The sequence below is a fragment of the Protobothrops mucrosquamatus genome, unplaced genomic scaffold (assembly GCF_001527695.2).
Source record: "Protobothrops mucrosquamatus isolate PMUCROS unplaced genomic scaffold, P.Mucros_1.0 scaffold1475, whole genome shotgun sequence".
Taxonomy (NCBI): Eukaryota; Metazoa; Chordata; class Lepidosauria; order Squamata; family Viperidae; genus Protobothrops; species Protobothrops mucrosquamatus.
The window spans coordinates 144,984-167,211 of NW_015387653.1; the positions used below are offsets into that span (position 1 = coordinate 144,984).

Consider the following 22,228-nt stretch of genomic DNA (forward strand, 5'->3'; position numbering starts at 1 on the left):
GTGTGTGCCAAAGCTCCTTGTTCACAGGGAGAGCCTTCGGTTCCTAGTACAAAGCACTCTGTATTTGTTCACGTTGCTCTGTCACTGACCTGGAGGGTCAGTTACCTCCACATGATGGCAAAACTCCTACTTTTTGTATCAAATAGGTGAAGTTAATCCTTCTGTTGGGTCCACTTTATATTTGAATGGCATTGTTCAATTAAGCATTTCTCCAAGTAAACTGCACAACCATAATAAACTACTTGAGTTTGTGGGTAAACAAATTAAAAAAGCATTTTCCTTTTATTGATCTGGTTAAGGGATGCATGAATTCTTGGGAAAAAAGTGGGGTCCCCTAATGAATACCAGAAAGGTGCTGCTGTGCTCACCTGAGGCGCAATACATTTCCATATGATTTCTGAAATTTGCTCAATCCTACTCTAAGTATGATATCGTAGATGTACCAGAGCAATGTCAATGAATTATTACACCAAGGACACTTGGCAGAAACACCTCCTGCCAGGACTTTTAATTGGCATGGTTAAATGCACTTGTTGGTGCACCCAGCAGCTACTTTTTGAATGAAAATGAGAAAGCTAGGGAAAGCTAGGAAATGCAAAATATTATCCATAGTTAGTTCCTTTTTCCAATGTGTGCATTATAACTCAGTGGCTTCTTAGCATTAAGGCACCCTAAAATGCCCATCAACAATCTGCATCAACAACCGTTTCCACCGTCATTACAGCACTGGACCTCAGCCTCACTGCTTTGGATTTACTAAAAAGGGCCTTGTTTTTTAACTTTAATTTTAATTTCTTTCAAGCTGGGAAACTATAAAATCAAATCTTGATGGTAAAATGTTGATCAAGTAAACAACTGAATTTCTTAAGAAATTCTCATTATTCTCTTTTTGATGTGTGAGAGGGCAATTGTCCTTTAAAGCATTTTAGCAATCACTGAAGCATTCAAAAACAAGCAAACCTTGCTAGTTGTCATAGTTGGAAAATCTGGCAGCAAATTCAAAGGCATTAAGTAATAAACCACAACAGTCCAAAGTTAGAATACTTGTACTGTTGTTCTTATGGGTAAGATATCAGTATGAGAGCCAATGTTTTAGCAATTTAATTATCTTTTTCTACTGTTTAAGCATACTTTGGATAATGATTACGTGAAGTTTATTATGCTACAGTATTACATAAACTGCTATCCACAATGTAAATACAAAACACAAAAACTGCAGACTTCATCATTCAAAAGTCTGCACAATAATATAGTACATTGCTTCATTTAAAGTTGAATACCATGTAGTCATGTGAAACCAAAACTTTGTTAACAATGATTTCATTTACCTAACGTGAATGATCAAAGAAACCTAAATCATTTATTGACAGTTGAGTATTTCAACAAATATATTCAGTCGATATATCTTCAGTATCAACAGTTGGAATGTGATGGAGAAATTAGTCTTTGCATAGTATCACGTCAGCGAATCCAGTTGCATTTGTATTGTTTCCAACTATTTGATCAAAATAAAACAAAAAAGGTATTTAGGAACATGAAAATGGAAGAGAAATGATAAAAATATGCAAATTAAATATAACCATGCATTGATGAGATAATTCTTCATTAATAAAGCAAAAAATCATTATCCCATTATTAAAGCTGACTTTTTAAAAAAATTGTCCAATGACAATTTATCATGTATAAATATGTGTTTGCAATTTGGAAACCTATGGTTATGACTGGGCGAATTCATCACCTGCATAATGTAAATAAATATGTTTTACCGATTTAAGCTTTTCAGAATTTCTTGCCCTTTTGGTTCTTGTTAGAGTTAATTACAAGTTATAGCAAACACCCATTTTGTTCAAAGTCATTTGAAACAGCAAATGTAAATCTTGTTTTTACAAGATATAATTCAGAAGAGCTTTGCTTTGGGGGAGGAAGGCATTATGTGTTTACAAGAAAAGCTCCAAGCAAGAACAACTCAGAACCATAGAGTTGATTAAATAAAGTCTTATTAAAGCAAAGGAAATGTTATCAAATGCTGGAAAAATCTATTAAAACACCAATACAGACCTTGTTATAGAACTCAAATAGTTCTTTATGATTGAATTCCACAAATATTTTCTCCATATTCTGTGAAAGACAAAAAGATGGGCAATAAATTAGTCCACACAACATAATGTTGTCTGTACCTTCAGCCTATGGCAAACAGTTACTGTAGTTCAGTAATTTCCTTCAAGGGATAATTTAACCTGTATAAAACATGTAAAAATAGCAAAACCCCAACGTTTTTTCACACTGTATATGAATGATTACCAAAAAAAAAAATATTCATTCCCATTTTTACCTGTTTCTTTGGAAGCTATTCTCTAAATCATAACAAAATAGATGGCTAGAAAAAAATTATTAATTTTTGTAACATTTATAAAACGCTAAATGATATTTCATCTCTCCCAGATGTCCTCTGACAGTCAGTAAATGCCATTATAACAAGACATTGGAGGCTGTGCATGTGACTGAACTCACTGNAGACAAAATCAGCTCATGATGGAAAACACAGTGGATGAGGCAGATGGTAGGTAATAACTTTCTGCATCAATAAATATCTCCCGGTTTCTTGGCTCATGGCTACGCAAACACGGTGTTTTGCATTTCTAAACTTGTATTTATTTCATTTTCTATATCCTTTGCCTATGCCATATTTCATTTGAGATAAAGAAGTATGTTTTCAAAAGTGTTAATTTGTCTATAAAGACAGTAATTCTGTACTAACTATACAATATTCTTCATCATAACTGCTCAGGACATCTACAGCACTCCTATCTTAGCATCTCAACAACCCTATCAATAGGTCAGATAGTAATCTGGAATCGTACAGGTCATACTGTATGTCCTCTCACTCAGATTCAACATTCTAATCTTTACATAATGTTAGGTTTTCTATTCCTAACAGAATTTTTGCTAGTCACGTTTTCCTAGTCAAGTAACATTGGACATCTGTTAATCTTATACTTCTGGTGTTGCTTCAGCTTTTCAATTTTATTTTTCATTTTTTATTTCCTTAAATATGTTCATTTTTCATTTTAATTATAAGATTTTACAGAGTTTGGGCATATTAAGGGTCACTTCATTCAATCAGCCTAAAATATCTTTTCACGTAACCTTCATCCCAAGGTTTGTATAAAGATTAGGAATTTAGAACTACAAGTAATCCTCAAATTTGACCAAAATTGGGAGAACGTTTGTTGCTAAGCCAAGATGGTTGTTAAGTAACTTGCACCCAATATTATAACCTTTTTGTTGTTAATGAAATCCACCCACCTTCATTGACTTTGCTTTTTGGAAGCAGCTGGGAAGTCACAAATGATGATCATGTGACCCAAGAACGCTGTAACCATCATAAATGCATGAGGGTTGCCAGGTACCCACATTATGTTCATGTGACTGCAGGAATGCTGCAGCAGTTGTTAATGTAAGGACCAGTGGTAAATCACTTTTTTAGCAACATCGTAACTTTGAAGAGTCAGTAAATGAATGGTCGTAAGTTGAAAATACTAAAATATGAAATCCATTGTGTGGATATGAAAGACTGAAAGATGAAACTAAAGCAATTCCTCCCAGTGAAGAGTTATATGATGTACTGTACATGCATATTTGGCATTTTGTTCATGGCAAAAAAGTAAACCGGATTCTATGGATTCAATTCTACCACTAGGCAGGGGTAGGCAACGTCGGCTCTTTTATGACTCATGGACTTCAACTTCCAGAATTCCTGAGTCAGCTATGCTGACTCAAGAATTCTGGGAGTTGAAGTACATGAGTCATAAAAGAGCCAAGGTTGCCTACCCTGCACTAGGCCAATGATTTCCAAGTAGTGGGATAAACAAACAACACATATACTTTGAAATTGATATTAAGAGATAATAAAATCACTGGATTCAGTATATTCAGCACACGGCCGCCTCCTCTTTTCTGTGGAAAAAGGTTCCATTCTAGTAATTAAAGGAAACTCATATCTATGTCAAAATCTAGTCCTACCCTAAAGAAGGAAATAAAACATTACGCTCAAAATAGGAAACAGAATAAAAAATAGAAGAGCTAGAGTTGCAGTCTGTAATGACTCCTGCTGATCCTCTGTAATAAAGAACATAAAATGTTTTTTTTAAAAAAGGAAAAATGGAAAAGATTCTGATAGCCCACAAAATGAAAACAAGTTTATGTTGGTCTATGACCATAATAAACTCTTCATTCATTCCAAAAATAAGTTAACAAGTGCTACTTGCAGGAAAGGGGAATACATTTCTAAAAAAAATTCCATAGATTGTCATCTCCATCTGAGTCAATATTCATATAATTCCAAAAACAAAACTGTCTCTCTATTTTGGGAAATATTGCTATTTATTCACACTAAATAAAAGTGTAACCAGTTTGCTAACTGTCAAATGAATTTTGGTGCTGGATAGCATGTACTCCTAAGCTGCCAAAAAGTTGACAGTTTATAAATGTAAAAGTTTATAAAAGAAAATAACTTAAAATTTATACATATAACAAATGAAAAGAAAAACCTCAGACAACAGGAATACTGTTATTTGAAAGGCTAACATAAAGATTTGCTTTATGTTTTAAATTAGAAATTAGGTAGGATCCACCTGACAATTAGGAAATTTAAAACTTCTCATACATGCCTCTAAATATGGTTGGTCAAATAGTGAATTGGGGAGAACATTTGTTCTTGGATGAAAATGATTATCTAGATCCATTTCCATTTGGTTTCAGGACTGCTTATGGAACAGAAACCATATTGGCTGTTGTGTGGGGATAAAAGAGAGGGGGAGTAACATCCTGTTAGTCTTTATGGGACTCTCATCAGCTTTCTATACTATCAGGTATGGTCTCTCTTGAGTAGACTATCAGAGTTGGAATATGGGGATACAATGCATACTATACTGTAATGCTTCCACCCACTACTTGGGTGACCAGTTCCAAAAGATAGGGACAGGAGATTATTCTTCGGCCTTGTGGAGTTATAGGGGGTTATAAAGTCCCTTGGGGCTCCACTTTACTCCCTCTGCTGTTTAATGTCTCTCTAAAACTGCTGGCAAGGTTATCCAGAAGTGGGCTCAGGTGCCATCAATAGAAAAATGATACCTAGCCCTATATCTCCTTTTCATCTAACACAGGTGAGGTGGTTGGTGTTAATGCTTCAGCTGGGAAATGGTCTGGATAAAGGCCAATAAACAGAGAGATAATTTAGACAAAATTGAAATACTGTTTGTGGATAGTATATCTGTCCAGCTGAGTGATGCCCTGCCTGTCATGGAGAGATTTCCAATTATTCTAAAGGGACAGTTCTCTATTTCAGGTTGCTGTAATAACAGAATATTAAATGTCTGGTTGTGCTGCACCTCTTTACTTTTCTTATACTCCTGTGAAGTAGGAAAGGTCTGTCTAAGCCTCTTCTGAATATGGTCTATTGTGGACTTAGTTATGTTTCATTCATCATCACTCTGGTTATGGAAAAAGCAAGGTCATCTTCCTTATTCTTATGCAGAGAATAAGGAAGATGACCTTGATTTTTCCATTGCAATGATGACAAAAATGGCAATTATTTTGTCGTTTCCAGATCCAATTCAAAATGCTGGTTTTAACCTTAAAGCCCTAAACAGATAGAAAGGCTGTCTTCCTTGTAGAGCCTTACCTTGTCTCCTTTGGTGGGGGACCTGGAGAGCCTCATTAGGTGACCTTAAGGTCTAGGTAGATATATACAGGAGAAGGTGCTCCTTCAGATAACCTGTTTAGCTAGGTTTCATCTCAATGGAATTATTTCCATTTTGCATATTACTCATCCATGTTGCAAACTCAGTTTTCTGAATAATTGATTGACTGGCTTTATTTTAAAGGGGACTAGGCTGGAAAGACTGATTTTGTAGAACAGGTGCCAGACTTGAAGCAGGAAAATCTCAGTTGAAATTCCAACTCAACTATGAAGCTGATGGGACATCAGCATCTCTTAGGCATCCATTTCATCATAATAATTTGGGCAACATGTAGTTCTAATTTTTTTTTATTTAGCATTTTGTGAGACCTTCTTATCTACACTATTTCTTCAATTAGTGCCATCTCTTTTTTTCATTTGGTCCATAGCATACTATTAAATCATTCCTTTCATCCAGGCCTTTTTGTGTGAAGGGTAAAAATACATCTTTTTCCCTGTTTTCTTTTAGTACACATGTCTGAGAGTAACTGTTTTATTTTATTGTTTTCAAATATGATTGTAAATTGCTACAAGAGGCTTTATGGGAAACTGTACAAAGGTTTAAGTAAATAAATGTTATTGAGTTTATAAGATTATAATACTTCTACTAGGTGGGATCTTACACTGTGAATAGAATACACAAACATTTTACAGATATTATCAAAGCAAAACAATGAGCCAATTTACTTTCTTTTTTTTACCAGGCCCTTCAAATGGCATCATTTTTCTCTTTTTTCACATTCTTAGAACACAAAGAACAAATCAGGTTACTACTTACTTTATTTGAATTTGAATAAAAGACTCATTAGTGGCAAAATATAACAATACCATTTTAAAAATCACTAGGAAAAAGCTTAGCTGTGGGTAATCCTGTGAAATATATTGATTAGAACTGCTTCTGAAAATCATTAAGGCTTGTCATTGTTCTGTAATACTGGTTCTTTCAACTAAGTATAAAAAAACAGTGATTCAAGTATACTTGTATCAACATTCATCTTCTCCAATGATATGTTACAGATTAAAAACTGAACTTTTTAATGGACTTTTTTCTCTCTCTCCAAGCATCTTGTATCAACTATAAAAGCATGGAAACTTAATTACATTACCTAGAAATCTGAGAGAGAGAAAGGAGTCAAAACAACAAACTGCCTACTTCAGCAATGTTCTATTTGTCTGGAACAGTAATATTTTAATTAAAGGAATGAATTAAGGTACCACTTCATCTTTTAAAGGACATTACTGCTTAAACTCGAGAGTAATGAAGGAATTTATAGTAAAAAGTCAAGCTAATGCTTTTCAACAATGTTGTCATCATTCTCGATGAAAGGAAAAGTACATCCCTGAACATTTCACATTATGTATAAACTAAATCAAACCAAACCATACAAAACACACACACACACACACACACAGAGAGAGAGAGAGAGAGAGAGAGAGAGAGAGAGAGAGAGAGAGAGAGAGAGAGAGAGAGAGAGAGAGAGAGAGAGAGAGAATGTTCAGTTTAGTTTAGTTTAGTTCAATAATATTTATCAGTTCTAATATATCTGTCCATCATGTTGTAAATGTTTGCTAAGCTATTCAATCTCCAAGTGGAAATATGAAAACTGTCTATAAATATAGTGCCTCCCTAAATTACAACTAGGGGTCCAAGGTTAGCTTGCTTTGGAGTAGCCAAAGCTTGACATTCTAAGATGATGTCAATTAGGCAAACAAATCAATGCATAACCTATTTCTAAAGCAGGGCATAAAATAAGTGTAGATCAAAATCAATTGAAAGTATATGACTCAGCTTTAAAACGTAGTATTTGCCAACATACTGACAGAAATTGATGTAAAATTTGGACTAAAATAGATTCATCAGCTTGCCTTTTTTTGGAACTGCCGGGAAAGGTATTGCACAATTACTATATGATACTGGATTGACCTGTATCCAAGTGGAATTAGAAGCTTCCCGTGTTATTTCATCATATTTAAGAGACATACGTAGTAGGTTCTTCACTATGTGTTCTTTTCAGTGTCCTGTACTGATTAAGATCCTGGACTGGGACTCTACCCTCAACCATAGAAGCACACTGGTGCTTTTGGGGCAGCCATGTTCTCTTAGTTCAAGACACCTCACAAAACTATTGTTATCTTTGAAAGGGTTAAGAAATAATATTCTTAAAAATTTAGGAAAGGGATACAAAGTTGGCTTGTCCAATCAAGGCTAAAATAGAAAAATAGATACATCTGTTTTCCCTTACCAGGCCCTGCTTGTTAAAGAATGATTGATGAGGACTTTATTTTTTAGTTATGAGGGTTATGGGGAGAAGAGAGTTTATGTTGTATTTAGAGATAGCAATAAGCTCTTTAAATCACTTCTACTTGCTGGAATGAAGGGGGAAGGTTATTTTCTTTCTTTTTGCTTTTCTTTTGTATTTTTATTTTTGTGTTTTGGTAGTTTGAATTAGTTTTTATTCTATTTGTAACTGTTTATAAAACTATTTGGAAAAAAAATCAAAACTGCTGTGGGAGCAGATTCTTTGATGAAAGGTATGAGTCTAACAAATGAAACAATATAATAAATGTATCATATGGCAACAAGCCTCCCATGAATTAAAATTCAAAATGTTATGACAACATCGTAAATTAGTTGAAAACCGGTGAAAGAAGCATTCACTCAGACAAAATATGCAGTTCTATTTATTTACTCAATTTATATTATTTTAGCTCCAGAAGGCTAGAACAGTTTCCAGTGCTCAAAACTCTTTCAAACAGCAGCAGCCAAGACTGCTAGAGGCATTCCGCAAACAGGAATTTTAGGAGGTAGCCACTGATAATGATATCTCACTCAAAAAGACTGCAATAATAAAGAAGCCACAAAGTTTAATTTCCAGGAAAAGCACAGGGGCAAGCAGTGCTCAAGCAGGACAGCAAAAACTCTAGGTAAACAGAGGAGACTCCTTGAGAACTTTGAAAAAAGCAAAGCTAACCTTTGAGACCAATAAATGTCAATTTATGATCGATAAATACCTAGAGCAGGGCTTTTCAACCAGTGGTACGGGTACCACCTGTGGTACATTGGCACCTGGCAGGTGGTACGCGACCATCCTAGAAAAGTGGTAGCGGGGAGGGGAATGAGCTGAACCGGTGGCAGCACCGCACAAGCCTGAGCAAGAGATGGCTGGAGCTGCAGGGCTGTCAGGGCTCAGCAGAAGCGCCAGGATCAGTGCTGCTTTCCAGCTGATTGGCGCTTCTTCGGGACTGTCAGGGCTCAGCGGAAGCGCCAGGATCAGCGCCAGGCTCCAGCTGGAGCTTGGCGCTGATCCTGGTGCTTCTGCTGAGCCCAGAAGAAGCACCAATCAGCTGGAATGTTGCAGCATCTCCAGGGTCTTGTGATTTACCTTCAGATGCTTGGCAACTGATTCATATTTATGACGGTCACAGTGTCCCAGGGTCATGTGAAGTGACCAAAACCTGCTGCAACTACCCAGTAGACGGGGGGAATAAAAACCAAACACCCCCCATTCCTGCTGCCAATCCTCAACAGAAATGCTCACAACAATGAAAACCTCAGACAGGAGGAAGAGCGCGGCCGGCGGGTAGGCAGGTATCTTGCTTGGCTGTGGCTTGGGGGACACTTTTTTCAGTGCCATTGTAACTTCGCACAGTCACTAAGCGAACTGTTGTAAGTCGAGGATTACCTGTACTTTATCACTTTTTTCCTTTTTTTTTTTTGGTCATCATGTTTTTGACACCTTGCTAGGCGACTGGTGGTACTCGGATATTGCCATATCCTAAAAGTGGTGCAATGGGTAAAAAGGTTGAAAAGCCCTGACCTAGAGAGGAAATGCTTCCAAAACTTTGATTGAAGGCGGGACTATATGACCATCAGGTATATCAAGTCAAGCATTGTTGGATAAGTGAACTGGAGAAATCTCTCCCCTCTGAAGTTTAAAAAAAAAGTAGTAGGCAAGTTATTTGCTATCATGGATCTTTGTTTTAAGGTATGCTAGTTCAATTCATAGATTCTGTTATTTTTAATGCCTCTGATCTCTGTACCATAACTTTACTGACTTTGTGCTAACTTCATTCTGATATGCTTTGTTGCACCAAAGCTATTTGAACCTAAAATCTTTCCCATCTGGGTCGAGGCATAATTTCTCCATAACCGTCTGTGAAGACTGCTCTTTGAAGAGATAAGTTATGATCTTATCAATGCTAAATACAGTATTTCATTCAATTGTACAATTGTTATACACTCTTATAATTGTTCAATTACAAGATTACCATTTCTGTTTCATCTTTTTCAAAAGGACACCAGCCTTTTGCTCGCTGGCCAAAGGCCTCAAGCTTACCAGGCTCAGGAAGTAATAGAATGCATTATTATTGTTGTTGTTGTTATCATCATAAAGATTCCCAAATTGATTCCCAATTTACTGGTGGAAAATTTGGTCAGACTGTAAATGACCCAAGTGGTAGGATTCCAACCATGGGCATTTCTTTCTTCTTCTTTTTTCAGGTAGTGGGATAGTGCCAATGATCTTATCTCCCATGTAACCCTTAACTAGAAGTTTTGACAAGTCAAGCAGGAACTAAAAGGCACGGTTGAAAGAAGCCCTTGCCAACCAATTTCTCAGTGCTCAGTTCTGTTTCCAGATTCTTCCTCATCTTCCCATATTGTAGGAACAATCTCAAACAGTGGCCCGTGCTAATTGTCAGCTCTGGCAGGGCAGAGCCTTTGAGCAATCTAAGTTTCCTTCTTTGAAGGAAGAAGAGGAAGCAATTCCCACAGTCTCTCGCATCTGCTCCATTGTTCTACAACAGCTTCGTTAAAAATAGATCAAATGTGGAAATAGGGATGCGATGCACATGTTATTGCATTAATACCATCTTTGGGCAGTGACTGTTATCAAATTTACATAAACTAATGTTTCCATTTACTCAGTGTTACAGAGTTATATACTCAAATAATACTGCATTTATTCAAAGAAACGGAACTTCATTTACAGATCCAGAATAACTGCATCAACCTTTAAAGGATGTAACTTCTCTATTGAAAGAGTAATAAATGTGAATTGATGAAGTCTTAAGCACTGGTTGCAGCAAGATCTATGAAGTTAAATGGGAGTTGACATGAAAAAACAGGAATGAAAAAGTCCAGAGAAGAAAGCAAAGATGACAAACTGAACTCTGGCATCAGCAACTGTGTCTTCTGAGTCATTTCTAGTAAATCATGAAAGATGACATACATCTTAGGTTAGGGAACTAATGGAATCCTTGAAAGTCTTAAGTGCAAGGCTAATGAGTAGGTGTGCCATGAAGTCTGCAAATGGAATCAGAAAGGCTATCAGTGGAATGATACTTAGTTGTAATGTTCACAAAAAAATGGAAAAAGCTGCAAAGTCTGTTTCTATCTAAAAACTTTTTTAGAAAACCCATCTATTAAATATTATTTATTTTAAGCGTTCATAAAATACGTCACTGTCTGCCAAGTATAGTTCTAAAATTAAAACAATAGTACAATCAAGCAATAACACATTAAAAGCCAAAGTAAAACATTTTTTAAAAACAAGCCATGGATTATATTTATTTTCATCAAAGAAGAAGAAAAACAGTATTGTAATTAATATCTTTTCTAATATCAGAAACTAAATAGTTCTGGCTAGTATTTGGACACAGTAGATAGAGTGGGTAGAATTTATGGTAATTTTTTTTACACATTAAGAATATTTAGTCTAAGCCAGGGGGGTCAAACTCGCAACGTCACATGACGTGTCGCAACGTGTCACGACTTTTTTTCCATTGTTGACAATGGGGTGGGCATGGTTTCAGAATGATGCATCTGGCCTGCGGGCCGGCAGTTTGACACCCCTGGTCTAAGCCAATATTGAACCCAAAACAGATTTTTATTTTTGCTGAAACAATCACAATAAGGTTTCTAGAAAGGAAACAAAAGTACTGTAATTTTATTATAAATAAAAGGTGAGCAAAGAAGTTTTCTTAATTACATTGGTCATTATTTTGACATCAAGCTAATGTTATACAGCTAGCTTAATGCTACAAGTGTTAATAACACCTGATACTGGAACAAATGCTATGACAGTTTGGCGTGCATGTGTTATTTTGTTGTCTCCTAAAATAAATAAAAAACAAAATGCTGTTAAAAAAACCAAACAGAAAATAAGTGTTATCCTAATCATCAAATGGCTTATGTTTTTTACAGTTCAAGTAATGATTATGTTTCAGGAGAAAAATTATTAAATCTGTTTTCCTGTTTATCAGTATGGAACACAAGGCACAAATCACATTTTAAAAAGTATATGTGACACATAATTTAATGCAGATGAACGTTCACAGAATATTTCATACACTAAATTCAAATTTCAAACTATTTTTAAAGCAGAGTCTACAGTCTTATTTGAATTCCTTGTCTTTCCCACCATCCAGTCAGAGATGAAGAAGCTTCTTGGATGAGAAGCAAAATGTCTTCAAAGAAAAACAAGAAAGTCCAGTTGCCTCATGAAAAAGCATCTTTGGAATAACTATGACCTGGATGACTGAGAATCTCCATAGATACCCTTCTCTTTCCCTTTCAGAAATGGAGTCAATCAGCAAGCCCATCTGTCATTCTAAGAAAGTTAATTTCAGTGACCAGATATCAATTCCTCTACATGAAAATAAGAAAACTGGCATTTCATTAAATACATTTAACCAGATCTTGGAAACAAGACAATACCTTTATTCTATAAGCTTTATTAAAATATATGTTAGGCACACATGATTTTGAATTAATTTTTTAATCAAAACACTTATAGTACTTGGTAGTCAATATATATTTTAAACAAAGTGGGCCAGTAGCAGACAAGATATATTAAAAAATAATGTTATTAGTATGGACTGTCTGTAGAAGAGATTGCACATTTATAAAGCAAAAGGGCTGCTAATCGTTTTCTTCAAAATGTCAGTCTGAATCTTCCTCAGATGAACTCAGCTCAAATGATTATTTTAAATCAATTGTGATTATACTGTTATTATTCTATACATATATGCCTATAATACATCAAAGATTTTCCTGGCAATATGGGAAAAGGAAAAGATACTGAAGATACTGTATTATTTTCTTGGCCATTTAAATCATATGAAGCAATTGCCATGAAGTATGCAACATCACAAACATCAGACGAGTATTCTAGTCTTCAAAGAAAAGGAAGGCAAGCACTAATGATCAAAGAACAAAAGGAGAAAGGAAAGCCAGGGAGGGAAACCTGTATTAAGCAAAGTGTTCTTGAAAAAGGTGCCCATCTCAAATGGGTTGGACCTCATTAACAACATTTTTCTTTCTTCACTAGCACTTTAGATTTCAACAAGCAGTAATGACATATCCTGCAAAAAAAATGCAAGAAAGATTCTAAGCCAGGTGTGTCAAACTGCCGGCCCGCAGGCTGGTTTCATCATACCGAAGCCGCGGCCAACCCATTGCCGGCAATTCAAAAAGAGTCACGATACGTCGCAACACGTCACGTGACGTGGCGAGTTTGACATCAGTGATCTAAACCATTTTTGAGTCTGTAGTACTAAAGTAAAAGTAACGTGTCTTTTAAGTCAAATTTATTTTCCAGTGATTTCATGAACATATATCCATGTAGCTTTCTTAGTAAACATATAAAAATGGTTTGCTAATGTCTTCTCTTGATATTTTTTCTAATCTGACAAGTGCAGTTCCTATCCAAATGCTGTTGTCCTTGCTTAATGGCCATATGTTTAGTGAGCCCTCGAACTTATAACAGTACTGAACAAGTAGTTGTAGCTGTTGCAGGGTCTCAGCCATGTGACTGCAATTTGGGTGCTTGGTAACCAGCTTGCAATTACAGATGTTGCAGCATCTCTCAGTCACCATTTGCCACCTTCCTTGCTGGCAAAATCAATGGGAAAGCTGGAAGGGGGTCACAAGTGGTAACCACATGACATCATGCTTAATGTGCATGCTTAACTTAACGACAGCAACTAGAATGGCTGAAACTGGTGTCACTAAGCAGCATGGTCATGTATGTGACATTTTACAATCACATTATTTAGTGTCGGAACTTCCAGTCCGACATCATTGTTACCATTGTTAAGCAATAATTACCTGCATGTACAGCCCTGTTTGGTTTTCAGGATCAATAAAGGCTGTCTAGATGCATTTCTACTTTATTTCAAGTATTAGTGGTGCTACCAATAGACCAGTGTTTTTCAAACTTCACCATTTTAAAATATATGTACTTCAACTTCCAGAATTCCTCAGCCGACAAGATACTCTTTTCCTACACAAAAGTTTACCATACAGTTTATTTTGTCCTTCAGAGACCATGTTCTGTATTCTACTGCCCTTCACATGCATAGCTAGTAGTAATGAAAAACAGAAACCTATCAGTTGTGCCAGAATTGCAAAAGTTCCTCCTTTGGGCCTTTTTTGCCTTTAGAAGGATAGTAAAGATGTTCTTTTTCCAGGAATTCAGATTGTTATAACAATATTTCTTTTCTCTGCTGCTCTGATGGTTTTAATATGGAGACAATTTTAATTCTCCCTTTTTACATTGTTTTTAACGTTCCAAACTTGCTAAAAGGCATTCATAGCCAAAGGGTAAAATGAAAATCTCTAAAAAAATAAATATTAAATACATTAAAATAAATTAAAGAAATGAGGAATAGTGGAAGATTCCAGAAAAGATTATATAATGTTTAACAAGATTTTGAAGTCAGGCAAGACATTCTGAGCCCTCCCCTTCCATGACTGAACCCAAGAGGTTAAAAAACTTTTCTTTGAGGTTGATTTAGTGAAGGAATTTGGCTTCATGCTCCTCTTTAAAGGGCAATCTCTTATACAAATATTTATACAGACATGAAGCATTAAATCTATGCCATCAGTCAACTATACAAAGTGTATGCATTTATTATTCAGCCCTTGCTCCTTTAACACATACAAAACAGAAAATCAGGATAAAATAAACTTCCCTTTGCATATGTGATAAATCACTTGCTGTTCAAAATACATAATTGGCTTCCACATCTGAGGAGACATACAAGTGCTTCAGATAGCCCAATAAATCATAATATATCATGACAAGAAATGAACCAGAGCATATTCTCTTGTTTTCAAATGCAGCCCTGAGATCGCTTCTGGTTTTGATTGTTATTTGATTGAACTTTACAATATGCTTAATCTTAACTAAGATTTATCTCTAATAAGGCAATTTCAGACTATAAGTCTAAACTGATACAGTAAAAATGTATCCAGTATAATAGTTCAATGCATTAGTTCTTCCAACTAACTACTGTTTTTTGATGTCCAAAAATTCTATGTAATGTTTGCTGGGTTGATTTCTCTGATGTCTAACGTGCATTTAATGAAACGCATCTGGCTTTACGGCAGAGTTTACTCTTACATGTCTCCTTCTCCCCACTGTATTGTACTGTACTGTGAAAACAACAGCATTTTAGTACTGTAATCAAAATATTGCCACACAAATAGCTATAAAAATAATACACACTGTTTGTTGATGAGAATGGCATTTATTCTTTACTTGCCACTATTTCATCCATTAGGATTTGTGATAAGAATAGTGACACCAAAATCCTGTACCAACAAAAATGCACAGGCATTTTAAAAAGGTCAGGTAAAACATGAACAATTGCTCAGGCCATTTTTTTCCCCTTCTAAACATCCTTTAAAGTCTATCACAGGTCTACAGCATTAGGTTTTATAACAAGAACTTCTCCCAGAGATAACAGACAAAAATTTTAAATAAATCTTTGGAGGAGTGCCTCTTAACAACACCCCCCCCCTCTAGTATAATACATACTGATTAGATTAAAGAGCAACCTTTATCCACAGATAAATTATCTGTCCTCTTCATAAATAAAAGCCTGAGAGTTTGTTGCTGTATTACTAAGATAATACTGGAAAAAAATTAACAATACATCATCAAAAGAGGAAAGGACAGTTTTCTTTAAATGACACACTGTAACTGTAGTCTGTATGTTTTGGAGTCACTGGGCATATGTGGACTCATATCACAGATACTCTCACAAAATGGTTGCTATAAAGCCGGTCCCCAAACCTCCATTTACCAGAAAGTGAACTGCTGAGGAATGTTTTCACCCACCTCTTCTAGTCTGCAGGACGCTTCTTCTCAGCCTATCTTTGCCTCTTTTTTTGGCAGGTGGATAAACTTTCAAGACAACAACACTCACGCCCAACCTAGGCTTTCCACTTTTATTTTCTAAGATTTCTGAAGGGGTTTCATAGGGCCATTCCTGCAAATAATAATGCCAGAAGCTGGGATTTTGTTTTCAATATGCCAGCTCTGCATTTAAAATTAAAATAATCTAAATAAAATTAATATGTGCTGCAGAGGACCTGGCAAATGCAGATACCACATTAGGGAGCTAACTATAAAGTTATTATACTAATACTGACCACTCAAATTTTTATTTCCAATTTTGCATCCAGCTTTGTTATTTCATTACAGGTAATCCTCGATTTACAACCACAACTGAGCTCAAAATTTATGTTGCTAAGTAATATAGTTGTTAAGTGAATTTTGTCCCATTTTGCGACCATTCTTCTCACAGTTGTTAAGTGAATCACTGCAGTTGTTAAGATAGTAACATGGTTGTTAAGTGAATCAGGCTTCCCCACTGACTTTGATTGTCAGAAGTCATGAAAAGGACACTGCAACTGTCATAAATATGAACCAGTTGTCAACCAGTTGGTCACGTGACCACAGGGATGCTGCAATGGTTGTTAAGTGTGAAAAAGTCACTTTTTTCAGTGCTGCTGTAACTTCGAACAGTCACTAAAAGAACCATTATAAATCAAGGGTTACCTGTATTACAAAGAAAAAAATGATGGTCATTCATCAACAAACCACAACTAAATTCCTTCTCCAGGCAAATTTCTCCACCCATTGTCCAATCTTTAGTAAACAGTCTACAAGGATATACAAATTTTACCTATTTTCACTGTCGTTGTTGTTTTGCCAAGTATATATGGCTTCCAATTGTTTCCTCCAATTTCCTGCAAACATGACTATCTTGATCCGAGAGACGTTAATTTTTAAGATCCATCCATACTCTAGGTTGCATACTCGTAACTATTTTTCTAGCAAATTATTGGCTCTCATAGCCAGCAAGTATGCATCATCTTGTGTGTATATTCACATCACCAAACACACAGGAAGCATGCAGTCCTTATGCATGTGTGTTTCAATTCCAATCAGGGTTTCCCCCATTTGTTTTAGGATTAGAAGCATTTAAAAATGAAGTGTCCAGTTGTTCTGAAAAACAACTTCCATAATTTCCCATAGCTTCACTCACAGTACTCCAACCCCCTGGATGGTACCAGGTTGGAGAAAACTAAACAATGCTACCCACTTACGATTCATATCAACTCATGATAGTGTCTGTGTAGCTCATCCTTGAGTGACAAATCAGGAAAGAAAAAGAAGAAAAAGTGTATGTACAGATAGTCCTCGACTTACAACCCCATTTGAGCCCAAAATTTATGTTGCAAAGTGAGACATTTGTCAAGTGAGTTTTGCCCCCATTTTATGACCTTTCTTGCCATAGTTGTTAAGTGAATCACTGCCGTTGTTAAGTTAGTAACGGTTATTACGTGAATCTGGTTTCCCCATTGACTTTGCTTGTCAGAAGGTCGCAAAAGGGGACCGCATGACCCTGGGATACTGGAACCGTCATAAATATGAATCAATTGCCAAGCATCTGAATTTTGTTCATGTGACCATGAGGATGCTGCAGTGGTTGTAAGTGTGAAAAATGGTCGTAAGTCACTCTTTTCAATGCTGTTGTAACTTCGAACGGACACTAAATGAGCTGTTGTAAGTCAAGGACTGTCTGTGTTGATTTTGCCTTTGGAAATGGCTTTGATTTAAATTTAGTATTAAGCATGACCAAAAAGGAACAATACAAAACCTGATCTTGGCTAAATAGTTTGTCATCTACCTGTGTTGCTAAATAGTGTATTATCCCCCTGTGTTATATTATTCTTCTATCAGTTCAGCATAATAGCCATCCCTCCCTGCAAAGTATTTCATATAAAGACTCTTTCAGTATCTTTTAGATTTTCCATTTGCTAAAATGACTTTATACCATTAAAATTACACCCATACATTTAGATTTCTAGAGGGAACCCCACAGAGTTAAAAACCATCTGGTAATAGCCTATTGTGGGCTGAGAAGAAAAAGTGCTATAAGCGATAGTGCTTTTAAGTAGGTTACCTGTATCACATCTTCATGATCCCATACAGAGAACTTGGACAAATGCACACTATATTCTAACACATCAGCTGAGATTAACAATATGCAGAACAGTACAGTTAAAAACCTTCTAATAATTTAAGTCTTCCTCTGTTGTACTCTTTATAGCATATTAAATGATTTTCTTTTAAAAAAATTCCCAGTTGAACAGGTGGAAAGAATGTTTAAAAAGTTTTAATAATGCTTTTAAATCATTATAATTCATGGCTTGGAATAAAAAAGATAAAAGTATAAAAGATGCACTAATTATTTAGTTTGGATACATAAGTTAATGGCACAAAGGAACACACATAGAAATTCACTCTCACAGCAAGGGCTTGCATTCACTAATATGTCTTAGGAAGGACTCCTACAGTTAATTCTTTTATTTTCCATACAGGACTCCATCATTATGAATATATGACCACAGTTTAAAGCTGCATGAACTCTTGAATAGATTTCAAATCAGCCAAACAATAATTACCTACTGCTCTGATATTGAGGTTTCTGCTGGTAGGTTTATAAAATGTAAGAACTGGAATTAATAACTTGGAATAGCAACTTCAAAACAAATTTTGCTAACTTTTCTTATAAAAGCCTGTGATCAAACTCAACTATTTCTTCTTATATTTATTTATTTATTTATTTAGATTTATATCCCGCCCTTCTCCTCGTAGGACTCAGGGCGGCTGACAATCAATTAAAATACATAAATAACAATACAGGTTTAAAATTAATTTAAAAGAAATATTAGAGATTGTCCAATTTAAAATATTGATTAAAACCCCTCTAAAAATTACCCTAGGCCAGTCCTGCGAGCTGGAATAACCAAGTCTTGAGGNCGACGGCACCCTGAGGAGACCCACTCTATGGGAGCGTACAGGTCGATGGGAGGTAATCTGCGGCAGGAGGCGGTCTCGAAGGTATCCGGGTCCGATGCCATGGAGCGCTTTAAAGATGATAGTCAGCACCTTGAAGCGCACCCGGAAGGCCACAGGCAGCCAATGCAGCTCACGCAGCAGCGGCGTCACGTGGGAACGTTGAGTCCCCCCCAACACCGCCCGCGCGGATGTTAACATCCATGTTTATAAATGCATGTACAAAATTACATAGATGCACACTATACTAACAGTTGATTATTATTTTTTTCAAGAAATGGAGGCAGTTTTGCCAGGCAGAGTAGTCAATGACTTAGAGATCAGAAGCTGATAATGCCTAAGGCAGGGGTAGGCAACCTTGGCTCTTTTATGACTCGTGGACTTCAACTCCCAGAATTCCTGAAGTCCACGGGTCATAAAAGAGCCAAGGTTGCCTACCCCTGGCCTAAGGCAAATATGCCTTTTTGAGGACTATCATCTGGCTCCCACTTGACAAGCAGAAGACAAAAAAGCTGAGTCAAATAAGGAGCAGGCTTACATATGAACAAGCTGCTGTTGGAAAACAATAGCATAACCCCAGCCTCATACTGTCCTTTTCCAGGGGAAGCACCATACCAATCTTCCATCCATTATTGTAAAGAAATGGCCTTCAAGGTAGTGAAGGAATGAGTGACTTGTGAAAGGGAGACCTTGGAGAAAACAATATACTATTGTGAGAAATTAGGAAGCATGGGAATTCATTAGGAGAATGAATTCTGCTGCTAATTTTTAACAACTACAGAGAAGACTTTGGAAGCCATAAACAAGGAGGTTAAGAGCTGCACAAGGTTGTGCGTATGAATTGGGCCTTCAGACTGTCCACTTACATCATCTTCCACAATCCCCTGTCCTATTTTCATGAGGCTGCTGCTGAGAAAAGGAGGCAAAGAAGCTTTAATTCATGAATCTCAGTTCACAGATCTTTGGGAACAATTTTAAAAAGGGTAATATATATTTTAAATAGTAAAAGCAAGGAGAAGAGCTATTTGGAATAACTAACTTCATATTTAATAATTTATCTTTAAAAATAAAGTGCAATGATGTAACTTTAGTTTGTTTTACAGTGTTCATGAGAAGCTTTATCACTGGGAACTGTATTGGGATCAAATGTCCAGATGAACATTTTTTAAAAAAATATATTTTTTTTATAAAGAATGGTTCTTAGTTTCTGTATGGACATGTCCCAGTAGGGTGTGGGGGTTTTTTATTTGGGGGGGGAATCTAGAACTGGTTTGCATCTTCTTCCAAGATGATTTTTTAAACTTCCCTACAGCTTTGGAAGTTCTTAGTTGTCTACCAAATGGGTACTAATGAGGTCTGACCTTGTAATCTTTTTCAAGTTAACCAAGATCAGTTAGAAATCTTTGGTTTTCCTATTCACACATTTCAGAATAACATTTTTATGTTGTGCTGCAACTATTTATAGACTCATAAAAACCACTGAAACCATTAAGTCCAACTTTCCTTTTCATAAGCAACATTCCAATTAAAGTATTTGTAACAAAAACAGAAAGACACCCAGTTTGGTATAGTGGGCAAGGCACAAGACTGTGAGTTCTAATCCTGCTTTGGGTATAAAGACAGCTAAATGATTTTGGGCCAGTCTCTCTTTGTCAGCCAAGGGAAGAAGTCAATAGCAAAACACTTCTATAAACCTTGCCAAGAAAGTTGCAGGGACTTGTTCAGGCAGTCAACAGGAGTCAACAGGGATTCAAAGACACCAAAAAAAAAAAAAACCCCAACAGAAAATGGGGAATGGAGGGGGCACAGAAAAAGAGAAAATATATATTAAACTCAGATTTCAAAAGCTTTTAAGAACTCAAAATATTGGACTTTGCTTCCTCTCAAATGCTTCCATCTCAGTGAGTCACTGTAATTTTAAGAAGCTATGCCTAAAGCTTTATTTTCTTCTTTCCTCCTCCATTCTGATTATCTTTTGATTTGATAATTCACATATTAAGTCTTCTGGCAAGAACTACCCTAACATGAGACACTCTAAGCTGAAAAGCGGAATAAATATGTGTTCAATAAACAATTGCAGATGGCACAGAAGTCTGCTGAAGTGTCCTTGAAAAGTTAGTGTATTTTGACCACTTTCATAGTTGGGGGGGGGGAATTCCCATCTGCTTGTGGAATTGGATGCTATCTTTTCTAACAAACAGACCACTATTGTAAGAATCTTTTCTTTCTTTCTTTCTTGAATGGCATTAATAGTTCAATACAGGCAGTCCTCGACTTACTGCCACAACTGGGACTGGAATTTCCCAAATCGATGTGGTCATAAAGCCACATGACTGGATCTGATTTTTATGACCATTTTTACTGCAGTTGTTAAGTCAACTCAGCTTCCCTAATCAACTTTTTTTGTCGGAATACACGTGAGAATGTCACAAATCATGACCACATGACTAGAAGATGCAGCAACCATCAGAAATGTGATGTTATGACTCAGGTTACCAAGATAGAGGCAGGCATTGATGGAGACCTTTATTGCTCTGATTAAAGGGCACAACAAACGGGCCTACAACACCCAGTAAGGCTCTACCTCACACTACCCTGAAGGCAGCCACCTTCAGTCTCCCAAACAAAAGCTAGTAAGCCATAAAAAAATGTCCAAAGAGAAGGTGCAAGCACACCAAAGTCACTCAACTGGTTCTCATGGCTAAGGCAGGTCTTGAAATCATGGTCTCCTGTTTCCCAACCTGGTGCCTTAACCACTAGACCAAACTGGCTCTCATCAAATTAGGTCATCTTCTCTCTCTTTCTCTAGGGCCTAGGAAGCAGGTCCTGAAAAAAGGAGATTTAAAAATGTATGCCAAGTTGCTGTATAGCTCAAAGACATGCTTTTCCTGTTTTCAATAGATTTGCCAATTATAAGTCACCCAACCAAGAAATAAGTACAAAGTATAGTAATCGCCAGTTACTCAGCAAGATACAGCATTCTTAAACTTCCCATTGCAGATTCCTTAATGGTAAGAAATATTGAAGTATATCTGCAATAATATTTGTAAAAACATTTTTACTTGCATGTGAAACTATTGTGACACACACATGAGGGGGAATCTTTTATTTATTACTGTTTTATTACAGATATATTATTATTATTATTATTATTTCAATTTATATCCCGCCCTTCTCCCGAAGGACTCAGGGCGGCTCACAACATTATTAAAACAAAGAAAGACCCACACACCCCACCGAATAAAACCAAATTAAAACCAAAATTTTTATGTTGTGATAATTAAAATTTCTAAAAAACCCAGTTTAAAAATCCTCCCTAGGCCAGGCCCGC

The 22,228-nt window shown here is 36.2% G+C and overlaps 1 protein-coding gene across 1 annotated transcript in view; it reads right to left on the minus strand.

Annotated features, from left to right (window-relative positions):
* Nucleotides 1-787: 787 nt before the first annotated feature.
* Nucleotides 788-22,228, minus strand: part of COMMD10 (COMM domain containing 10) — a 62,504-nt gene continuing 41,063 nt past the window's right edge. The window contains exons 6-7 of the mRNA XM_015822142.1: nucleotides 2,059-2,118; nucleotides 788-1,495 (exon numbers count right to left, since the gene is read on the minus strand). Coding sequence (XP_015677628.1) covers nucleotides 1,457-1,495; nucleotides 2,059-2,118 — 99 coding nt within the window. The 3' untranslated portion in view covers nucleotides 788-1,456. The remainder of the gene's footprint in view (nucleotides 1,496-2,058; nucleotides 2,119-22,228) is intronic.